This window comes from Neofelis nebulosa, chromosome 6 (genome assembly GCF_028018385.1).
Source record: "Neofelis nebulosa isolate mNeoNeb1 chromosome 6, mNeoNeb1.pri, whole genome shotgun sequence".
Classification (NCBI taxonomy): Eukaryota; Metazoa; Chordata; class Mammalia; order Carnivora; family Felidae; genus Neofelis; species Neofelis nebulosa.
The window spans coordinates 43,682,817-43,702,612 of NC_080787.1; the positions used below are offsets into that span (position 1 = coordinate 43,682,817).

A 19,796-nucleotide genomic window follows, 5' to 3' on the forward strand; every position below is an offset into this window, starting at 1 on the left:
GCAGAGCCTGCTTTGGATCCCCTGTCTCCCTCTCTCTGCTCCTGCCCTGCTCGCGTTCTCTTGCCCTCTCTCTCTAAAAGACAAATTAGCATTAACAAAGAAAAAGAAGAAGACAGACTGCCTCCTGTGAGGACCTCAGCCTGTCCTCTGATGAAGAGGGGTCCCTCTCCTCTCCTCCAGGAACACTGGGAGGCCACTCAGAGGGCCAGGCAAGAGCAAGCAGGGCCTGAACTAGGCCAGGGAGCCAGGGCAGTGCTGTGAGGGGGCAGGGGCATGGTGCCTCTCTTCCTGGACTAGTTGGGGGAACAGCAAGGCCAACAGGGGCCCAGAGAAGAACCTCAGAGACCAAAGGCCCCAGAGAGGAAGTGTCCCTACACAGATCTCCACTTCTCACACTACCCCCTTTTCTGGAGCAAAGAGATGCATTTGGTGAGCTGGGGTCACAGGCCCCCAGTTGGGAGGGACTCCACCCAAACTGGAGCACTGGAGGAACAGCCAGGGTTGGAGGAGGGGGCGACAGGAGATACCTCCCCTCAGCTTGGGTGAGAAGTCACAAACCTCACCAACTGAGAAAACGCAGATTCCACACTGGTATGTGAGAGAGAAGTGAAACCCCAACTCCAATGCTGCTCACCCCCTCCCCACTGGCACCTCCACCCTTCACCCAGCCCACAGTGCTCCCTGCTGCCCCCAAGATGGCAGGCATCCAGCTCCAAGGTGAGGGCCTGCCACATGTTTCCATGGGCTCCCACTGGGCCTTTTCAGCTCAGAGCCACAAAGCTGGCCCTCTTAAGAGCTATGATCACCTAGTCTGTCCTCAGTGGGGACCAGGGGAAACTGAGGGCTTATGTGCTCTATGAGATAAGGAACTGTGCCTGCCTTGTTCTTTTCTCTCTTGCCCACACGGAGCACAATGCTGGGTGCATCCTTGGTAGGCACCTAATACACAGACCTGGGTGGGTGGGTGGGTGGGTGCATGAGGGAGCACTGGATCCAGAAGACTGCCTTCTGGCATCAAGCCGCTGGGAGAGTCACATGATTTTTGACAAAGCTCGACCTCTTGCTACAACTCTGCTCACTTTCCATCCGTCTCAGACTGACACTGGTCTTGAAAGCTCTGGAATTCTGTCTCTCACCCTCTTGATGTCTCCACTTCCTGATGCTGGAGATAATGATTCCCTCGCTGAAGCGTGAGGATATGACCCTCCTCTACCCATTCCCAGAACAGAACAGAAGGGCCCCCCGAAGGGGTGAATATGGTGCTCTTTGTTGAACCTCGCCCTCCTCCAATGGTGCTAGTGGGACAAGGGCTCCATTAAGGACCTCCAAGGGCTATTGGTGAGGGCAAGGGATACTTGGACCCTCTACCTTTGACCAGAGATGAGGCAGTCCAGGGGACAGCGTATTAGCCTCTCTGCCTGACTCCTCACCCAGAGAGAACTCCATCTGAAAACACGTTTCTTAGAGCTGCCCCATAGAAAGCCATCCTCATCATGTGACATCAGCTTTCTCATCTGGCCCTTCTCCATCCACTGACAAAGGTTGTTAACTGCCCAACCCCCCAAATCCAATCCCTACACCTTTTGTGCTAGAAGCCCCAGTATGTAGGATTCCCAAACTCTCTCACAGCTCAGCGTGGCAGGTGGCCGACTTTTGGCCACAGGGATAGGTGGGTGATCTGTCAATTTTTCAGTCATGTCCTGCAAAGGAAGGGCAGTGCCCCTCCTTCCCCTTCCTCCCCACTGGCAAGGTCTTGGACCCCAGACCCAGGAGATGGGGTGGTGCACCGTCTTCAACGTCCCAGTGCGTGGAGAAGCAACAGCGTGGGAGGAGCTTGGGTCTTCAACACTGTCAAGAGATCAGAGCACCTGCCCAGACTTGTATGTGAGAAATTTCCATTTTGTTCGAACCCCTGATTTGGGGGTCTCTGTTACAGCAGTCTAACCGCCCCCCCCGACCTGTCCGAGTCCATTCTTTGGTGCCAGGGTACTGATGGGTACAAGGTGTGTGAGGGGCCTTCTTTCTCGTGCATGTCCTCAGCCCTTCAGCTCCAATCACCTAACTCCATGAGGTCTGCTTGCCCAAGTGCCAGAGGGGGCCTTCCAGGTAGATAAGGCACCCCGGATCCCCGCCCGTTTAATGCAAAATGGAGGCAGGAGGTGAACGTCTGTCTCCCTCCCTCAGAATACAGTGTTTTCTTCCCTCAAACTGGCCATTTCCCGAACTATCCATTGCTTTTGAGAGAAAAGCCTCTTCCACACTCAGGGGACCACCACACCTTGTCTGGTCCACCCTGTCCTATGAGGAAGACGGTGAGGAGGCGCTGGGGATGCCTGGGCTTCAGATTGGGGCCCGAGTCTCTGCTTTCCCGCTTCTCAGCTGTGTGGCTCTGCACAATGTCTTAGCCTCTCTGGGCCTCCGTGGGATAACAATCCTTGTTCACAGGTTTGTGGAGGGAATCCAAGGTTACATGCGTGTGAAGTCCCTGGTGCCACGCGTGGCACGTAGCAGGTGATCTGTGGCTGTTGTTATTACGGAGGTAAGTGTGGGAATACCGAAGGCACAGCTGGAGCGGGGGCCTGACCCACCTCCCCGGTGAGGGGTGCCGGGAAAGCAATGGGGGAGACAGGCAGCGTGGAAGGTGAGAGCAGGGCAGAGCAGGGAGAGGGCGGAGGGCACAGCTGTGCTGTCTATCAGCTGCCGCCAGCTCACGCGGTCCCTGTGCCCCATCTCCCCCGGCTCCACCCAGCACTTCTGCCGGGGTTGGCCACCCTCACCACTGCTACCACTGTCACCGCACCATCAGCTGCTGTTTCTTGCCTCATCTTCCTTCCTGCCCCTGATAGGGCAGAAAAGGGGACGGGAAGCAGCTGTTTTGCCCAGCAACCTCCCTACCCTACAGGCTGGGGCGGCCAGGGTGGTGGTTGAGAGCCCAGGAGCTGCTGCCAGTCAGGCTGGGTTCTGTCCCCTGCTCTGGTCCTTAAGAGCTGGTGACCTCAGCAAGTTATGTGGCTTGTCTAATCCCCCAATTTCCTTGTCTGCACAATAGGGATAGTCGGGCTGCTGAGAGGAAGGCATGAGACCACGCATGGTGAGCGCCTGGCCAGGTGCCTAGCAGGTGGCAAGTGGCCGATATACGTTAGCTACCCTCAGGGCTGGTTTCGTGGGCATGTGGCCTATGCGGTCACACAGAGACCCATGCTCAGAAGGGCCCTCCCGCTTGGTTTAATGCTCTACCGTCACCATCTTGAAAGTCTTCATACTTTAAGCTCTGTGCCCCACATGGGGCTCGAACTCACAACCCCGGGATCAAGTCACGTGCTTGACCTACAGGGAGCCACTCAGGCACCCCAAAAGTCTCAATAATTTTTTAACAAGGGGCTCTGCTAATTATGTAGTTGGTCCTGGCTATTACAGCATCTATTTATTGCGTCTGCTGGCCGAGGGCGTGGCTGCAGAAGGGAGGAGAGGCCCAGCAGTCTGCTGGAGCTGGGGGGCATTGGAGGGCCGCGGGGACTCAGGGGAGACATTTAAATACAGTGATGTGGGTCCCCGGCAGGTTGCCAGCACTTAGACTTAGGGTAGTGAGACCTCCCCCCCCCATATATACCCTCACTGGGCACTGGAGCAGAAGGAGTGCCCTCTCCTCAGACAGCCGGGCCAATGGGGCAGCCTCCAGAGTGCCCACCATTACCTCCCTCTTCCAACCATCCCCTGACCAAGGGCGAAGGCTTACCTCAGGCTGAGCACCGACCCAGGCCCCTGGATTTGATACTCTGGATGCCCAGCTCAGAGGCCACGTACATGCTCAGGAGTATGGGAGTTCTGTCGAGAATCTCTACATCTTTGGGCTGTTAAAGTACTATGTGATAGGAACCAGTGCTGCCCTGAAGCCCCACAGTGCCCAGGTCCAGCTGAGTCCTGTTGTTCAGGTGGGGACTAGTATGGGAGTGGCAGAGAGGAAGCTGTTAATTACTGCTCTGGGTGGCCCAAGGGGCTGGGTTGAGATAGAAAATATCTGCTCCTTCTATTGCCTTGATTTAAAATCCCAGGTCAGCATATTTGGAAAGTAGCCTGGGGGGTCTGAGGCTGTGACTGGAAGAGACATGGGCCTTGCAGGGGTTCCTTAGAGCTGGAGGTACTCCTGAGCATTATGATGAGGGATCATCCCCCAGAGCTTCTAAAAACCACCTCAGGAGGCACATCTCATACCTGCTGTCTGCTCCCCTTCTGGACTGGGAGATCCCAGAGGGCATGGCCCACCCAGAGGGAGGGCTGACCAGATAGATGTTTGCAGACTGGGCCATTAGCACCCATGCACATCCTCCTCCCCATCCACCCCACACCATCCCAGATCCTGCCTCAGCTTCCCCAGACTCGCCACCACAGCCCGGCCCTCTTCTGTTCCTGGGCCCACGTGTCAGTCTGAGGGTGGCCGAGGCTGGCAGGTGGAGCTGGGCCCTGGATGAGGCCCCTCTGCATCCATCTCCGGCCACCTGTCCTGAATACTCACTCCCTTCCAGACAGCTGGAGAGCGCCCCGGAGTCTCTGGTTAAGGGGGCGGGGGGGGGGGGTGTGTGGGAAGGTTCTAAGGGAGCTAAGCCAAGGCTGAGGGGAGGCCCTTCTAGCGGATGGGGATGCTGAGTGTGCATGGGGGTGGCTGGGGGAAGGCGCTTGGGAGAAGTGGGAATTGGGGGTGGGATCAGAGAATGGAATGTGGAGTTCATTCTCCTGGGGGCACAGCTGTTTATTTTGATCTTCCCAGTCAGCTGTTGCATATTCCTTATCTTGGGGCTCAATCCAGACTCCACCTCCTTCCCTGTTGCTGAGCTGGGGAAGGCAGATATTGTGGGATACAGCCCTACTCCCTATGCTCACTACCTTACTTTGCCCCTGCCCCAAGCTGCTCAAATAGACAAGGAGAAACCAGGTCCCTCAAAGAAATGCCTGTCCCACACTTCAGAGCCACTCTGTGCCCATCCATGGGTGACGGGGGCTTGAAAGTGAGTCGTCTAACATCAAGGACCCACTCCCCCAATTACCATGACAACCTGAGTTGGCCACCCCAGAGTTGCCTGAATATTTCAGTTTTATTGGTGCCACAGGACTTGAAGGGTCAGCAGTCAGTGCTTCGCTGGGAACATGAGGCAGAGGCAGTGGTCGCTCCCCAGGCCACACCAGGATCTCCCCTGGGCTGTCACACCAGATTCCTCATGGCAACTTTTTACCTGGCATCTACTATCTCTGAGAAGACACTAAGAAAATAAGACTGGGGGTGCCTGGGTGGCTCAGTTGGTTAAGCGTCCAACTTCGGCTCAGGTCATGATCTCGCAGTTCGAGAGTTCAAGCCCCGTGTCGAGCTCTGTGCTGACAGCTCGGAGCCTGGAGCCTGCTTCGAATTCTGTGTCTCCCTCTCTCTCTGCCCCTCCCACACTCAAACTCCATCTCTCTCTCAAAAACAAATAAACATTTTTTAAAAATTAAAAGAAAAAGAAGACTGATTTTCTATATACTTAGGGAAACATGACTCATGACCATCACATTTTTCATGTTATTACAGAACCAGAACATTTAGAAAAACGGGAAAAAGTAGGAAAAAAAGCATGCATAGTTCTACTGCCTCAAAAAACAACCACTGCTGGGGTGCCTGGGTGGCTCAGTTGGTTAAGTGTCCAACTCTTGGTTTCAGCTCAGGTCATGATCTCGAGGTTCGAGAGTTCTAGCCCCATGGAGGGCGCACTGGCAGTCAGGAGCCTGCTTGGGATTCTCTCTCTCCCTCTCTCTGCCCTTCCCCCCCGCTCATTCTCTCTCTCTTAAAATAAATTAATTAAACAAAAACAACAACCACTGCTAACATTACAGTATATTTTCTTCTAGTCTCTTCTTGTGTGTGTGTGTGCATGTATATGTGTGCGTGTAAAATATATAGTTGCACTATATTGTTTGTACAATTTTGCATCCTGATTTTTCCCTTAATACTACTACAAAAGTAACTTTTGTGGTATCACATATTTTTGCAATTGACATTTTAATGGCTACCTAATATTCTCTTTATTAGATATGCCATACTTTACTTAATCATGTTCTATTGTGAAGCATGTTGGTTGTTCCAAATCTTTGTACCTAAGTGTTACTGTCTATAACACTTTGATAAAAATTGTCACAAAGGTTTTTTTTCCACATTTGGAATTATTTAAAATTAGGACAGAGCCTGGAAAGCAGAATTACTAAGGCAGAGGGTCAGAATATCATGGAAGCATGGGCCCTCTCCCCCGAAGGAGGCATGTGGTTCTGATACCTGTAGCCAAACTGCTTTCTGAAAGGAAAGTTTACCACATGCCAAGGCCACCAGCTGGGCAAGAACATGCCCACCATGTAGGTCAACTAGTGTGCAAGGACACCATTCGCTCACTCACTCACTGATAGACATCTTATTATGAGCATAAGCCATGATGCCTTTTCTAGACTCTTCTCTTTTGGTTGTCAAGCATCCAGCCTTCTTTCCTACAGCACTGCCACTTCCTTTTGGGGGATCTCCTCTTCCCTAATGCAAATCCAGGAGCCAGCCTGCCTCCCTGCACCACAGACACGGGAGGGGCCAGCCCGTCCATTCCCACCATGCGTGGCCAGGCAGAGGTAACCACTCATTTTTCTGCTGGAGCCTCTGCCCAGCCCTCAGGCACTTTTATCAGTTTCTGTCCATTTCCAAACATGCTTTTCCAGCCTTTTTGGCGTGTCTGAGTTCCTAACCTTCTCCCAATAAATTCCTTTTGCCTCATATTTGACGATCTATTTCTGTTGCTAACAGAACTTTGAAAATACTCAGTGAAACCTCGCCCACTTCGTGTTTTTCCAATTGCAAGTTAGGACACTCTACCGGGTCATGAAGTCATGAAGCTAATCATGACCAGCATTAAAAAAAAAAAAAGAAAGAAAAAATAAACAACAGAATAAAAGAAAATACAAGAACTTATCTGAAGTAAGGGTAAGTATTGCTTAGTGGAACTTGTTTGTTTGGTATACATATACATGTGTGTTTGTACGTGGGTATATAAAATGGGTTAAAATGAAAACATTTCTAGTTTTGAAAAACAGTGCCCCAACTGAACTTGAGTTACTTGAGAACAAAGAGTGGAGCGATCTCTCCTAGATGTTTTTATATTTCTCCCCACATCTTTAGTACCCAGGAAAATGTACTTCCTTGCCAACAGAATGATATATTTCAAGACCCACCCACTACTTTCTCTCTATTCACAGCTTGACATCTTCTCTTACCCTTTTCTTCTTTACTTAGTAATACTTGATGATAATGGCTATCTTTTCCTCCTGAGCTTTACATTTCTATTAATGGCACCAACATTCTGCCAGCCACATGGGCTGAAACATTCTGGGGTGGTCCTGACTACTCTCATTTATTGCGGGCATCCATGGTAGCCTAGTAGGAGAGACGGCCTGCAAGCAGAAAACTATGACATACTTCATCTTAGAAGGATGCCTGGTGCTCAACTGGGGAAGGCAGAGCAACTTCACAGGGCAGATGATTATTCATACCTTCCTACCAAAAAATTACTAAGTCTGTTGTTTTTACCTTCAAAATATTTTGCCAAATCACCCCCTTGTTTCCATATCTACTGGCCTCACCCTAGTTTCAATCCTTGTTACATCTCATGTAGACTCTTTCTTGCCAACTCTATTCTATTACTGCCCTAGAAATCATCTTAAAACAGTCTGACCGGGGTGCCTGGGTAGTTCAGTAGGGTTAAGTGTCTGACTCTTGATTTCGGCTCAGGTCATGATCTCATAGTTCATGAGTCCTGTGTCGGGCTCTGCATTGAAAGGGCGGAGCCTGCTTGGGATTCTCTCTCCCTCTCTCTCTGCCCCTCCCCACTCACAGTATCTGTCTCTCTCTCTCAAAATAAAAAATAAACTTAAAAAAAAAAAAAACAGAACAAAAAACAGTCCAGGGGCACCTGGGTGGCTCAGTCGGTTGAGCATCTGACTGTAGCTCAGGTCACGATCTCACGGTTCATGGGCTCGAGCCCCACATGGGGCTCTGCACTGATAGCTTGGAGCCTGGAGCCTGCTTCAGATTCTGTGTCTCCCTCTCTCTCTCTGTCCTTCCTCTGCTTGTGTGCTCTCTCTGTCTCTAAAAAATAAATAAACATTAAAAAAAAAAAAAGTCTGATCATGTCACTTCCTTGTTCAAAAGCCTTTAGTGGCTCCCCATTACCTACTAAATAAAGTCCAAAGTCCCCAACCCAATGCTGTTGATTTGGCTTCTTCACCAATCATTCTATGTTCCACTAGGGCCACAGGATCTAAACCAGTTCACAAATTCTCCCTTTCCAACCACATATCTGAGGCCAGGTTTTCTTCATATATATCAACCAAAATAACACACTACAACAAATTAAAACAGAAGCAGACATGATAATCCAGCTGTCTTCTATTAAGTCAGGCATTAAAGAGATTTGCAAAGATGTAAAATAAAGCCACACTTCTCACTAATTTTTATTTTATTAAGTAGGCTCCATGCCTAACATGGGGATTGAACTCATGAACCCTGATGACCCCAAGATCAAGAGTTGTATGCTCCACCGACTGAGCCAGCCAGGTGCCCCCACTCCACTAATTTTTAATAATTTAATAATATAATTATTTTATAAAAAATAGGATGCTACATTCACATGCAGTGAGTTTTTTTACTGTTACTTTAAGTGAATTCATATCCTTTTAATTTCTCATTTAAAATTAGAATGTCCAGGGGCGCCTGGGTGGCTCAGTCGGTTAAGCGGCCGTCTTCGGCTCAGGTCATGATCTCGCGGTCCGTGAGTTCGAGCCCCGCGTCAGGCTCTGTGCTGACAGCTCAGAGCCTGGAGCCTGTTTCAGATTCTGTGTCTCCCTCTCTCTGACCCTCCCCCGTTCATGCTCTGTCTCTCTCTGCCTCAAAAATAAATAAACGTTAAAAAAAAAATTAAAAAAAAAAATTAGAACGTCAATAGCCACAACCTTCAAAAACAAAAATTCTTTGGGATTCTCAATAATCTGTAAGGGTGTAATGCCCCAGGCCTCTCCATTCTTTACAGCCATTCACGTCTCAACCTCTCTGGAGTCTTTAAACCATTAAAAAAAAATAATAATAACAAGAAGTGACATAGTAAAAATAATTATTGTTATAAAAATAATAGTGATTCTAGAAATAGCCACTATTTTAGAAAGAAGCAACCACAACACAAAGAATAAGTAAGCCTAATGATTGTCATAGAAATAGGAATCGAAAAATGATTATTTCTACAATGTGGCTCTCAGTAAAAAAAACTGAGATATTCGAAGAAGTAAAAAATTACAAAAACCACACCATTTAAAATTGCTCCTGGGGATGGGGCGCCTGGGTGGCTCAGTCGACTGAGCAACCGACTTCGGCTCAGGTCAGGATCTCACGGTTTGTGAGTTCGAGCCCTGCATCAGGCCCTGTGCTGACAGCCTGGAGCCTGCTTCTGATTCTGTCTCCCTCTCTCTCTGCCTCTCTCCCACTCATGCTCTTCTCTCTCTGTCTCAGAAATAAGTAAACATTAAAAAAATTTATTTTAATAAAATAAAATAGCTCCTGGGGCGCCTGGCTGGCTCAGTCGGGAGAGTGTGCGACTCTTAAACTTGGGATTGTGAGCTGGAGTCCCACGTTAGATGTAGAGATTACTATAAATAAATAAATAAATACATAAACTTTAAAAGAAAAGAAAATAAAACAGCTCCTGAATCATTTCTCCTGAAGTCCAGTCCTCTTTTATTTTCTCAAATGGTATCTCTGAGAAGAAATTTCTGGTTAATCCACCCAGAAGCAACTGCTCCTTCCTCCAGATTCCCCCAGCACTGCCACTCAAACCTTTCCTGTGGCCCAGGGAGCCCATAAGAACCCAGGAGCAAATGCCTACCGAATCCCTTAATGTGCCAATTTAACTATCACAAATTCAATTATATCCACTGGAAGGGACACTAATCAACCAGAGAAACTTAGGTATTATTTATACAATGCGATCCCTTACCTCAAGCTCAACATCATGTTCTACCAAGGACATGGCCATCTGTTCCAACGATAACTGTCTATGCTGGACATTCTCAGAAATGGGGGGGGAGAATGCCTAAACTATGTATCCTGTGTTTTATGAGTTTAAGGAGACTTTAATAATAATTTTGAGGTGGATTTGTTTTTACACTGACCTTGAACCCAGCACTGCATAAAATGTGGCTCTGCTATAAATGAGGAGTGAACAGGACCTCTGAGCCTTACAGATGTTGTTGGAGGGACATTCCAGGTGGGTGAGCCCAGGATCCTAGGCCTGTGCAGGCCTGTCCTCTGCACAGGGCATGTGGCATCCTTCCTGGGCCAGAGTGGCTGCCCATTTCTGGGTGGGGTATCTCGAAAGTAAAGTTTGCAGGGCCAGCACGAGGACGCAGCTTAACCACTGACTCCAGAGATGTGCCCTCAGCCACTACCCTGGAGCCACACCCTGATCAAAGCCTGAGTCTGGGGGACAGAAAGGAAAGGAAAAGGAGCGTTGGAGGGGGAGCTGGAGGAAAAACTGGTGTGCACCACCACCGCAGATGGGGCGGCTGTGGTCGGGCTGATTCATCCAGGGCTCCCCAGATAGGTCAGGGCCCCAGCCCCACCTAGCAAAGCTCATATCGCCACCACCCACTCCTGCTTCCTGGATCTTGTGTGACACCTGACCTGCCTGCTGGGGCAGGGCTGGGTCATTCTTGCTCCTTCCTTTCCTTCTCGCTTGGCTTAGTAGACAACCTTGAAGCTCCGGCCAAGAGCACCGAGGGATAGAGAAGGCCCTGGGATTGCCTGGGGTACGTGTACCCACACTGTCACAGCTCCGCACAGAGGTGCAACACACAAATACACTGTCACACAAGGAGGCAGCCCAGGCATGTACCAGCCTGCTCTGTGTGTCCTGACGCTGTGTTCAAGACAGCATCTCAACAGGACCTGGGGTTCCCCCTGGGAACCTGGGGTCTTCTCACACTCCCTCTGGCAGGTGGGCACACACTCAAGTGCACACACACAAGCACACACAACGTGCAGGAAAAGTCTGACTCGGGTCGGAGTTCTTTCAGCTACCAGGCTCTCAGAATGGACTAGCTGTATGACCTCAGGCAAGTTACTTAACCTCTGTGCCTCAGTCTCTTCATCTGTAAAATAAGGGAACTTCGCAGGATTCTTGGGGAGAGTGAGACATGAGTTAATAAACATGCATATTTTTTATAAACGTACTGACCTACTAACGGTACATTCTCTCCACAGGCATTCACAACAGTCCCTGGCATATGGAAGTATTGTGCAAAAGATATCATTATCTGCAATATGTTTGCTGCCATGTGCCTGGGAAGAAATGAAGGTTCAGAGAAAATCCACACAACAGATTCCCACAAGGAATGCCAAAAATGACTCCCAGAAACTGTGTCAGAGGAAAGGCAGGGAAGAAGCAGGACTTTCTGAGGACGACCCAGGAGGCACTAAGCTCATGTCCAGTGGTTGCAAAGAGTTTTTTTGAGTTAGAACTCAAGAGGCTGGGCCCAAGCAGAAAAAGACTGTCTCCTTGGAGACAGAGAGACCCAAGAGAAAAACTCAGCCTGGTCCTAGAGGTGGAATCAAGTCAATTCCAGGAAAAAATAGAGGTTGCCTCTAGCACCAGCAGGTACCACCTGACTAGAAGGAAAAGGGAGAGGGCCTGGTAAAAACTAGAGTGTTCCACACTCTGGCCTATGCTCAGCTACCCGGTACTTCTGAGAGTCTGTAACCCCAAGATCCTCTCTCACTGTGATGAAAATAGATTGCACATGTGAACAGCCTCCAAGTTTGTGGTTCTGCAATAGATACTGTTTAAAGAAAAGGGGATGGAGCTGGAAGGAAGGGGAAACACAGCCTTGACTCTCGGGGGCCTGGTGTTGGGAGGAAGCAGGCCTCCCTCCTCTCCATAATCCAAAGACAGCTTGTGATAGCCACTTGCCAGAGAGGCGTAAACCCTCCCCTGGGTCTTATCCAGAGCGGATTCCTCGGCCCCCAGCAGTGAGCTTAGGAAAGAGTCTGTGAAGGATAGACAGATGCCTTCCTGGGGACAGGCAGCCTGGGGGCCCTCTGCGCCCCCATCCTTTCTCCCCCGCGCCGGCCCCTCTTCCCATAGCCTCCAACACTTCCAGCTGGAGCCTAAGGTCTGCATCTGAGGCCCTGCTCTGCTTCCTTTCCCAGAACTCAGAGCCCCCAGGGGAGGGGCAGGAGGAGCAGCCTGGAGGGAAGAGAACAGAGGACAGGAGGGAGGGCGAGTTGGAGCAGACAAAGCTGGGGCCAGAACTGGGAGTTTCTGGGACAGTCCCAATTTCAAGTATTCTGTCCAACTGTCTGACCACAGGCCAGAACTTGTGGGCTGGTATTTATTGCAGAAGAAAGGATGAAATGGAGTCATAGGTAGGACAGTGAGGAAAGGAACCAGGGCTGTCTCTTTGTTTTGGGATAGCCCCCATGCCCACTGCCAGCAGCTCAGGCTGGAGGACGATGAGGAGGACAACATCCTAATGGAGGTGTCACTTATGGGGACTTATGACCTGTTTGGCACTCGGCAGGGCTTTGTGTGCATGATGTATACATGTGGTCCGCACCCTAGTGCACAGGGTGGGCTCTGAAGCCTCAGCTCCTTACTCTGTGTAACTACTGTGTGCCTCAGTTTCCTTGTCTGTAAAGACATAACAGTGCCTCCCTTGCAGAGATGCCGTGAGGAGAAAAAAAGATAGTACTTGTCATATAGTATGCATTCAAGGAATATCAGCCATTATTATTATTATTATTTTTTACTTTATTGTTTTTTAGGGAGAGAGAGAGTGCACAAGTTGGGGAGAAAGGCAGAGAGAGAATCTTAAGCAGGCTCTGTGCTCAGCACAGAGCCGACGTAGGGCTCGATTCCACGACCCTGGGATCGTGACCTGAGCTGAAATCAAGGGTCAGACACTCAACCGACTGAGCCACCCAGGAGCCCCAATATCAGACATTATTAATCCCCACAATGACCCAGCGAGGTAGGCACTAGAGTCATACTCACTTGACAGATGAGGAAATCAGTTTCATGCAAGCAGGAAGGAACCAAGCTCAGACTCAAACCGGTGTGGTTTCTCTAATAGGTGCTGGCTGTCTTGACCACTCCACAAGAGAAAGCACGGAGGAGGGGTTCTGTGCACAAACCTTACAGCCAAATGGCCAAGTCAGACTTTCAGCTCAGCCCCTGACCAGCTGTGTGAATAGAAGCCAGCTGCTTAACCCTTGTGCCTTGCTTTGTTCATCCACACAGTGGGCATCCTGCCTCATAAGATTGTTGGAGGGGGACACAGGAGTTATGAAATATTTTGAACATTACCTGTTATGGCCTCTTTCTCTGGGCCTGCCCTCCATGGTGCCCTCTGGCCACAGGGCTTGTAACTGCACTCTGTCCCTGTGCACACTGGGCCCTGCCTGCTGGTGCCTGGGCCACTGGCTCTATGCCTTTCTAAGGGCCTAAGGGGGCACCAAGCAACCCCTCTCCTACCCCTTGTTCCTAGACAAAGCCTGGGCCTCTGCTCTCTCATCTTAGGATGGCTGTCTCCGGGGAATTTCAAGCAGGGTGGGAGAAGTGGCCACTAAGGGCAAATGGTTTTAGAGCCACAGCTTTTGAGGCCCCTTAAAGGATACGACATGGCATGCCTTTGAAGGGTATGAAAGGCCATGCCCACGAGGGCTGCTGGCCTGGCCCCCTGCTCTCAAGGCATGGGTCCTTCTAGCTCAAGGGCAAAGGAAGGTCAGGGATAGGGAAAAGAAGGTGTGGGAGGGAGGGGGCTCCAGGGTAGGAGACTAACAGTGCATTTTATGGGGGTTGCACTCGGTCAAAAGTGGCTCCCTGGGCCCTGGTGTGTAGATGGTTGGGGATGGGACTGGGGAGAGGACCCATGAAACCAGCTGGCGGCTAAAGGACCAGATGGCGCTCTTTACCCAATTTTAGCAGTCCGTGGACAACACTCTGGGCAACAGCCCCACCTGGTGGACAGACAGGGACCATCATGGGCCAAGGAGCATGGCCAGCCAAGGGATGACCCGGAAGGGGGAAGGAAGCAGGTGAATAATCACATGGGAGGTCTGGAGGTGTTAGAAGCTTTGAGGTCTTCTCCTAGCTTAACAGAAGCCCCTCCTACACATGTGCCCTAGAGCCCCCTAGACGAGGAGCTCACTTCTTCAGACGAGGATTAGGCAATTATTTGCTAGAAAGTTCTTATGCATTTTGGAAATCTGCCTCCACCAGTCCCCCACCCCCTACCCGGGGGCTTCCAAAGGCACCCTTTCAAATATTTGAACACAGCTATAATATCCCTCCTAAATCTTCTTATTCAACCATCCAGAGTTTGACCTCAACCTCTCACCCACTGTATCTTTTCTTCACATGGTGATCCTTTGTTAATATATTAGTTTCCAAGGAATCGCTTCCAATTCTATACCTAAGCCACCCCTCCCCTAGCAACAGCGTTTTAAAAGCCTCTTTGGATCTCAACCTCCTACTCTTCAGGATCTGATATACGCTGATGCTCTGATTTGGGGGTTAATTTAAATGTCAAGAGCACAGGCTGTGAAATCAAATAGGCCAGTGTTCAAATCCGGGCTCTGCCACTTACTAGCTGTGTGACTTTGGTGAAGTTTCTCGGCCTCTCTGGGTTTCAATTTCCTCGTCTGTAAATGGGGTTAGAGGTATTTACCATCTGGTGTTGTGCTGAATGTCAAACGAGATAAGGCAAGTAAAACACTTGGGACCGTTCCTGGTAGAATAATGCACCTCCTAAGTGGCCATGATAAGCACATTTCTCTGAGTTTAGGGCTGGAGGGAATGCTTTGGGGAAGAGAGAGGTGAAAGGGCAGAGAAAAGGAGAAAAGAAGGCCTTCTGAAGTCACTCGGCCTTTACCAACCAGTGAGAATCCCAGGTGAAATCCAACAAAAGGGTACCTTGTTCTAGTCCCATTTCCAGGGAGGTTTCTGGCCAACCTCCCTCACTCCCCACCGCCACCACCACTGTAACAGGGGCAGGTCCTGACAACTCTTTGAAACTCGGAGGGTTTAAAATTTAAATGTCTTTGAGGGCAAGAGAAACACACCAAAATAAACATACCTACTTCTGAACAGAGAAAGGGAAACTTGGCAGGCGCCCCAGAACTTTCCCCACCCCCAACCCTCCCTAAACTTCCTCTTGTGGTTTCTCAAGAGTACAACCTGTTCTCCTCGGCCAAGAAAGCGCCTGGGGCAGGGGGCTGGGCATGCCAAGGGTTCCACCGCACCCTACCCTGTGACGAGGGAGAAAAGTATGTGTGGCAGAAAAGTCGCCTGGAGGTCTATATAGTTCTGAATGTCACAACCCGCTTACCTGTTATCTTGATGTGGCCACCCACTACCCTTAACTGCCAGCATTAGCACCCATCCCCCCCAAGACAGATGCACAAGGTGGTTTGACTGCAGGCATAGGGGGACCGCTTCAGGCCTCCCCAGATCCGTGCAGAGGGCTCTAGTGAAAAACCTAGAGTTTCAGAAAGGTAATGGAAAAGTGGCTGGAATCCCATGGAACCTCTGCCCTGTGGCCTGGCTCCCATCATGGGCAAGGTCCCAGCCTGCTTGGAGGGATGGGGTCAGATACACAGATGTGGCTTTGGGATACAGCCTCTGTGGGGAAGACAGGGGAACATCTTAAGACTGCTTCTGCTACTTGGCCATGTTCCTTACTCAGCTACCAAGATGGACTGTTCCTCTTGGAATCTTCAAATATAAAAGTCTCTGCTATTCTCAAAGATTCCCAGCAAAAGAGGTATCTTGGTTTCCCACATCCCCAGATTCTAGCACATCACATCCATGTTGCTTTCTTCCTTGCATCACACCTATTTGTTCCTCTTAGTGAGTGAGGCTTATTCAAGAAATCCCATGCACTCGTGTGCACACACACACACACACACACACACACACACACAGGACCATAAGGAAGCATACCAGCTCTGTGTAGTCCTTACAAACCTACTCCAGACCTGCAGGGGCTCCAGGTAAACCGTTACCAGCACCAATGCTCAGCTAAAAGGTTTCTCTCCTCTGTACCACCCAAGACACAGGACCTTTTGGAAACTCCTAAGTCCCTGGCTCAAGTGGACATTCTTTTTTTTTTTAATAAATTTTTTTAACATTTATTTATTGAGAGACACAGAGCATGAGCAGGGGAGGGGCAAAGACAGGGGGAGACACAGAATCAGAAGCAGGCTCCAGGCTCTGACCTGTCAGCACAGAGCCTGATGCGGGGCTCGAACTCACAAACCACGATATTGTGACCTGAGCCAAAGTCAGACGCTTAACCGACTGAGCCACCCAGGCGACCCATCAAGGGGACATTCTATGTGGTCAATCAAGGAGGCAGGCTAGCCTGGTGGTTAGGTACAGGGGCTCCCAGGTCACGTGCCCTAGGTTTCAATCTCAGCTCTGCCATTTATTTCTCGTGTACTTTTTTTCCTAATGTTTATTTATTTTGGGGAGAGAGAGCAAGCAGGGGAAGTGCAGAGAGAAAGAGGGATAGGTGATCAGAAGTGGGCTCTGCATTGACAACAGACAGCCCGCCGTGGGGCTGGAACCCACGAACTGTGAGATCATGACCAGAGCCAAAGTTGGACACTCAACTGACTGAGCCACACAGGTGTCCCTCTGGTGCACTCTTTAGAACAATGATTTATTGGGGCACCCGGATGGCTCAGTTCGTTAAGTGTCCAACTCTCGGTTTTGGCTCAGGTCATGATCTCATGGTTCGTGAGTTTGAGCCCCACATCGGGCTCTGTGCTGACAGTCCAGAGCCTGCTCGGGATTGTCTCTCTCTCTCCCTCTCTCTCTGCTCCTCCCCCACTCACGCTGTCTCTCTCTCAAAGTAAATAAATAAACTTAAAAATATAAAAGAAAGAAAAATGACTTATCTCCTCTGTGCCTAGATTTCTCATCTATACAATGGAGATAAGCCTACTGCTTACCTCATAGGACTTATGGTTAAATGAGACATTACATCCCAAACATTTAGTACTATATTATGACAGTACTATAGAAGTGTCAACTGGTATTCTGAACCCTTCAGGTAAGGAAACAGAAAAGAGGAGGCACTTAGGACCACGGAGATCATGGTCTCAAGGACTAGGACCCTACTGGAATTCTCAGACATGCTTTTGATTCCAAATTCCAGGTAAAGTGGAAGTTCTGGCTTCTACTATCCCCAACATCTAGCCTATGCAGACAGAGTATGACCATAGCAAACAGGTGGTGAATGAATTCATCAGATGTTGTGTCAGTCATCCCTCCAAGGAGCCCAGGGACTGAAAGAACAGAAGATTCTGCAGGAATGCATTGGGAGATCCAGTTCTCTTCACCCATGTCTGGTCCCTAAGAGAACTGAGGTGGGGGGCATAGAGGAAACCATGGAAACAGCCCTAGAGTCCAAAGATAAGGAGTGGGTACCCCAACACTGCGTGGATGGATTCTTAGGGACCAGCTCAGACACATGCCTTTCCCTGAATTCATCGTGTTCATTCCCACCTCTTCTTCATGCCTAGATGGTGGGTTAAAAACAGCAGGAATGCCTTCTGGGTCCTCATTGTATCCCAATGCCCAACACCACGGTCAGGGTTCAGTTCAGCTCTGCAGAAGGAACAAGTGCCCCCCAAAGACTTCCTACCACTTCTCTGCCTGGTGATTATCCATCACTCAGAATCTAACTCCATGTCCTCTTCTTTCTGAAGTCTTGCTAGCCAGCACAGCTTGGTGCTTTGTCTCGGTTGTTCCATGACCCACACTAGTTATAGAAGAATAACATCATGGCGCCCCTCAGCATTCCATAAACCCTAGACACAGAGGAGGTGCTCAGTGTTCGCAAATGAAACCATTATGCTTCCTTAGTAACGGTAACCAATTTCTGCAGGTAATTGTCTTGGCAATACATTAAAGGACACAGAAGAGGCTTCGGTACCCATCAGACACACCAGAGGGACGAACACTGAGGGGGCCCTCCTTCCAGTCCTGTCCTCTGACCTCCCGTCTCCGTTCTGCCTGGCAGGAGGACTCGAAGGCTCCTTGCCCACGTTGGTTCTGCCTTCCTACTCGCCTCCTGCCCCTATGTCTGAAGTATGAAGTATGAAGAACGACAACTCAGTGAAGGCCACTGGGCTTCTACATCAGCTTGGAGAGGGGCTGCACGGACAGAGCTTGGGGCTTTGGGAGGCTACTCTGCCCTTCAAATACGTACAGAACGGCTCACTCGGAGAGAAAGTGAGTCTACCTTTAGGGCAACAACGGAGAGGTGATGACGGAGCGGCGACCTCCTTAACCCACCCATCTCGGACCCCTACCCCAGGCGTCCAGCCTGAGTTTGGAGGCCCCAGAGAAAGGTGAAGACGCTGACACCCCATCTATCTAGGCTGTTCCAGCCTTCAAGCCTACCTCCATAGCAGGTGAGCCCCCCGGAGCAAGGATTGTGGCCTCACTGTCCCGCCGCCTCGGGCTTCCTTCTTTGGGGGGGGGGGGGGGTCGCCACCTCCAGCTGTGCCGAGGGGCGTGCACCCCTCCGCCAGGCGCCTCAACATAACCAGTCTCCACCCCCGCAGGCGCCGCGTGTTTACAAAGTCCGCGCGGCGGATCCCGAGTTTAAAGCTGGGCAGGAAGTGGGGAAGAGGGGGCGGGGGAGACAAAGGAGCTGGGTGCTGGGTTCAGCTAAGGTTTGGGCCCCGACTCCTCCCCGCGCTGCGCGCGGCCCGCCCTGCAGACCCCGACCCACGTGCCCTAGGTGAGGGGGCGGGGAACGCCCCCAGGCTCAGGTGAGCGGATGGGGCGAGTGTGGCGTAGGTTCCCAGATCTCTGTCTTCTAGGCGTGCGCCTTTCGTTCACGCGTGGCGCAGGAAATGAACAGCAACTTTATGTGCTGTTTCTTGACTTACTGTATGTCTGGCACCGGGCCAGACCCTTTGTGTGTATTAGTTCATTTTCTTTTCTATCAATCCCACCCCAGTTTCACAAGAGGTAACTGAGGCACAGTAAGGTTAGGTAATGTGCCCTGACTCACATCTGGTGAGTGTTAGGTTTCAAACCCAGCGTCTGCGCCCTCCCAGGTACTCGCTGACGGAGCAAAATGAGGCGCGGTGCGGTCCCCCGTCCCTACACGGAGAACCCCCACCCAGAAGTGGCTGATGAGCGAGTACAACACAGATAACCACGAGCACCGCGTGGACGCACCGCTCTGGGGAAAGAGGCAGGCACCGGACAGATGCCCGCCGCCTGCGCCTCCCGGCTTGCCCCGCAAATACCTGCGGATTGAGGGGGAGAAGGCAGCGGGATGCAGAGGAAGACCCGGGCTATCTGATCGGAAGGCTCTAGTTCCAAGTGGGCCACTGGCGGGCTGCGGGGCCGTCAGCACAAAATAGGGTTTCCCCAAATTGAATCACCTGGAGAGCTTCACAATGCCGATTTCCAGGCCCCTTCCCCAGGGAGTGAGTCAGTGGGACCGAATGGGATCCAGCTAGGTGTTGCTAACAATCAGCCAAGTTTGGAGCGTTCCAGGAATGTGCTCCTTATGAGAAACGATTTCACCATTAACAGGTGTGAGACCGAGGACGCATCTTGGCCAAATCCGAGGCTCACTGGGTAGGCAAGAACCCACCACTCGCAGAAGGTCACGTGAGCTGGGGGCCTCAGATACACACACCCCACCGGCCTAGGTTTAGGGAA

At 50.7% G+C, this 19,796-nt stretch overlaps 1 protein-coding gene and 1 long non-coding RNA gene across 5 annotated transcripts in view; both read right to left on the minus strand.

Annotated features, from left to right (window-relative positions):
- Window positions 1–18,707, minus strand: part of CCND3 (cyclin D3) — a 98,901-nt gene extending 80,194 nt beyond the window's left edge. For 2 of the 4 annotated variants that reach the window (XM_058733936.1, XM_058733939.1), the window contains exon 1: window positions 18,516–18,704. In XM_058733936.1, the coding sequence (XP_058589919.1) occupies window positions 18,516–18,521 (6 nt within the window). In that variant the 5' untranslated portion in view covers window positions 18,522–18,704. Of the gene's footprint in view, window positions 1–18,515 lie in introns of all 4 variants that reach the window. The other 2 variants (XM_058733938.1, XM_058733937.1) reach the window with 2 other exon arrangements.
- On the minus strand, window positions 5,077–18,509 carry LOC131514207 (uncharacterized). Its single transcript, XR_009262982.1, has 2 exons — window positions 9,007–18,509; window positions 5,077–8,770 (listed from the first exon to the last, which is right to left on the minus strand). It is a non-coding gene; the product is annotated as an uncharacterized LOC131514207 (long non-coding RNA).
- Window positions 18,708–19,796: the final 1,089 nt, after the last annotated feature.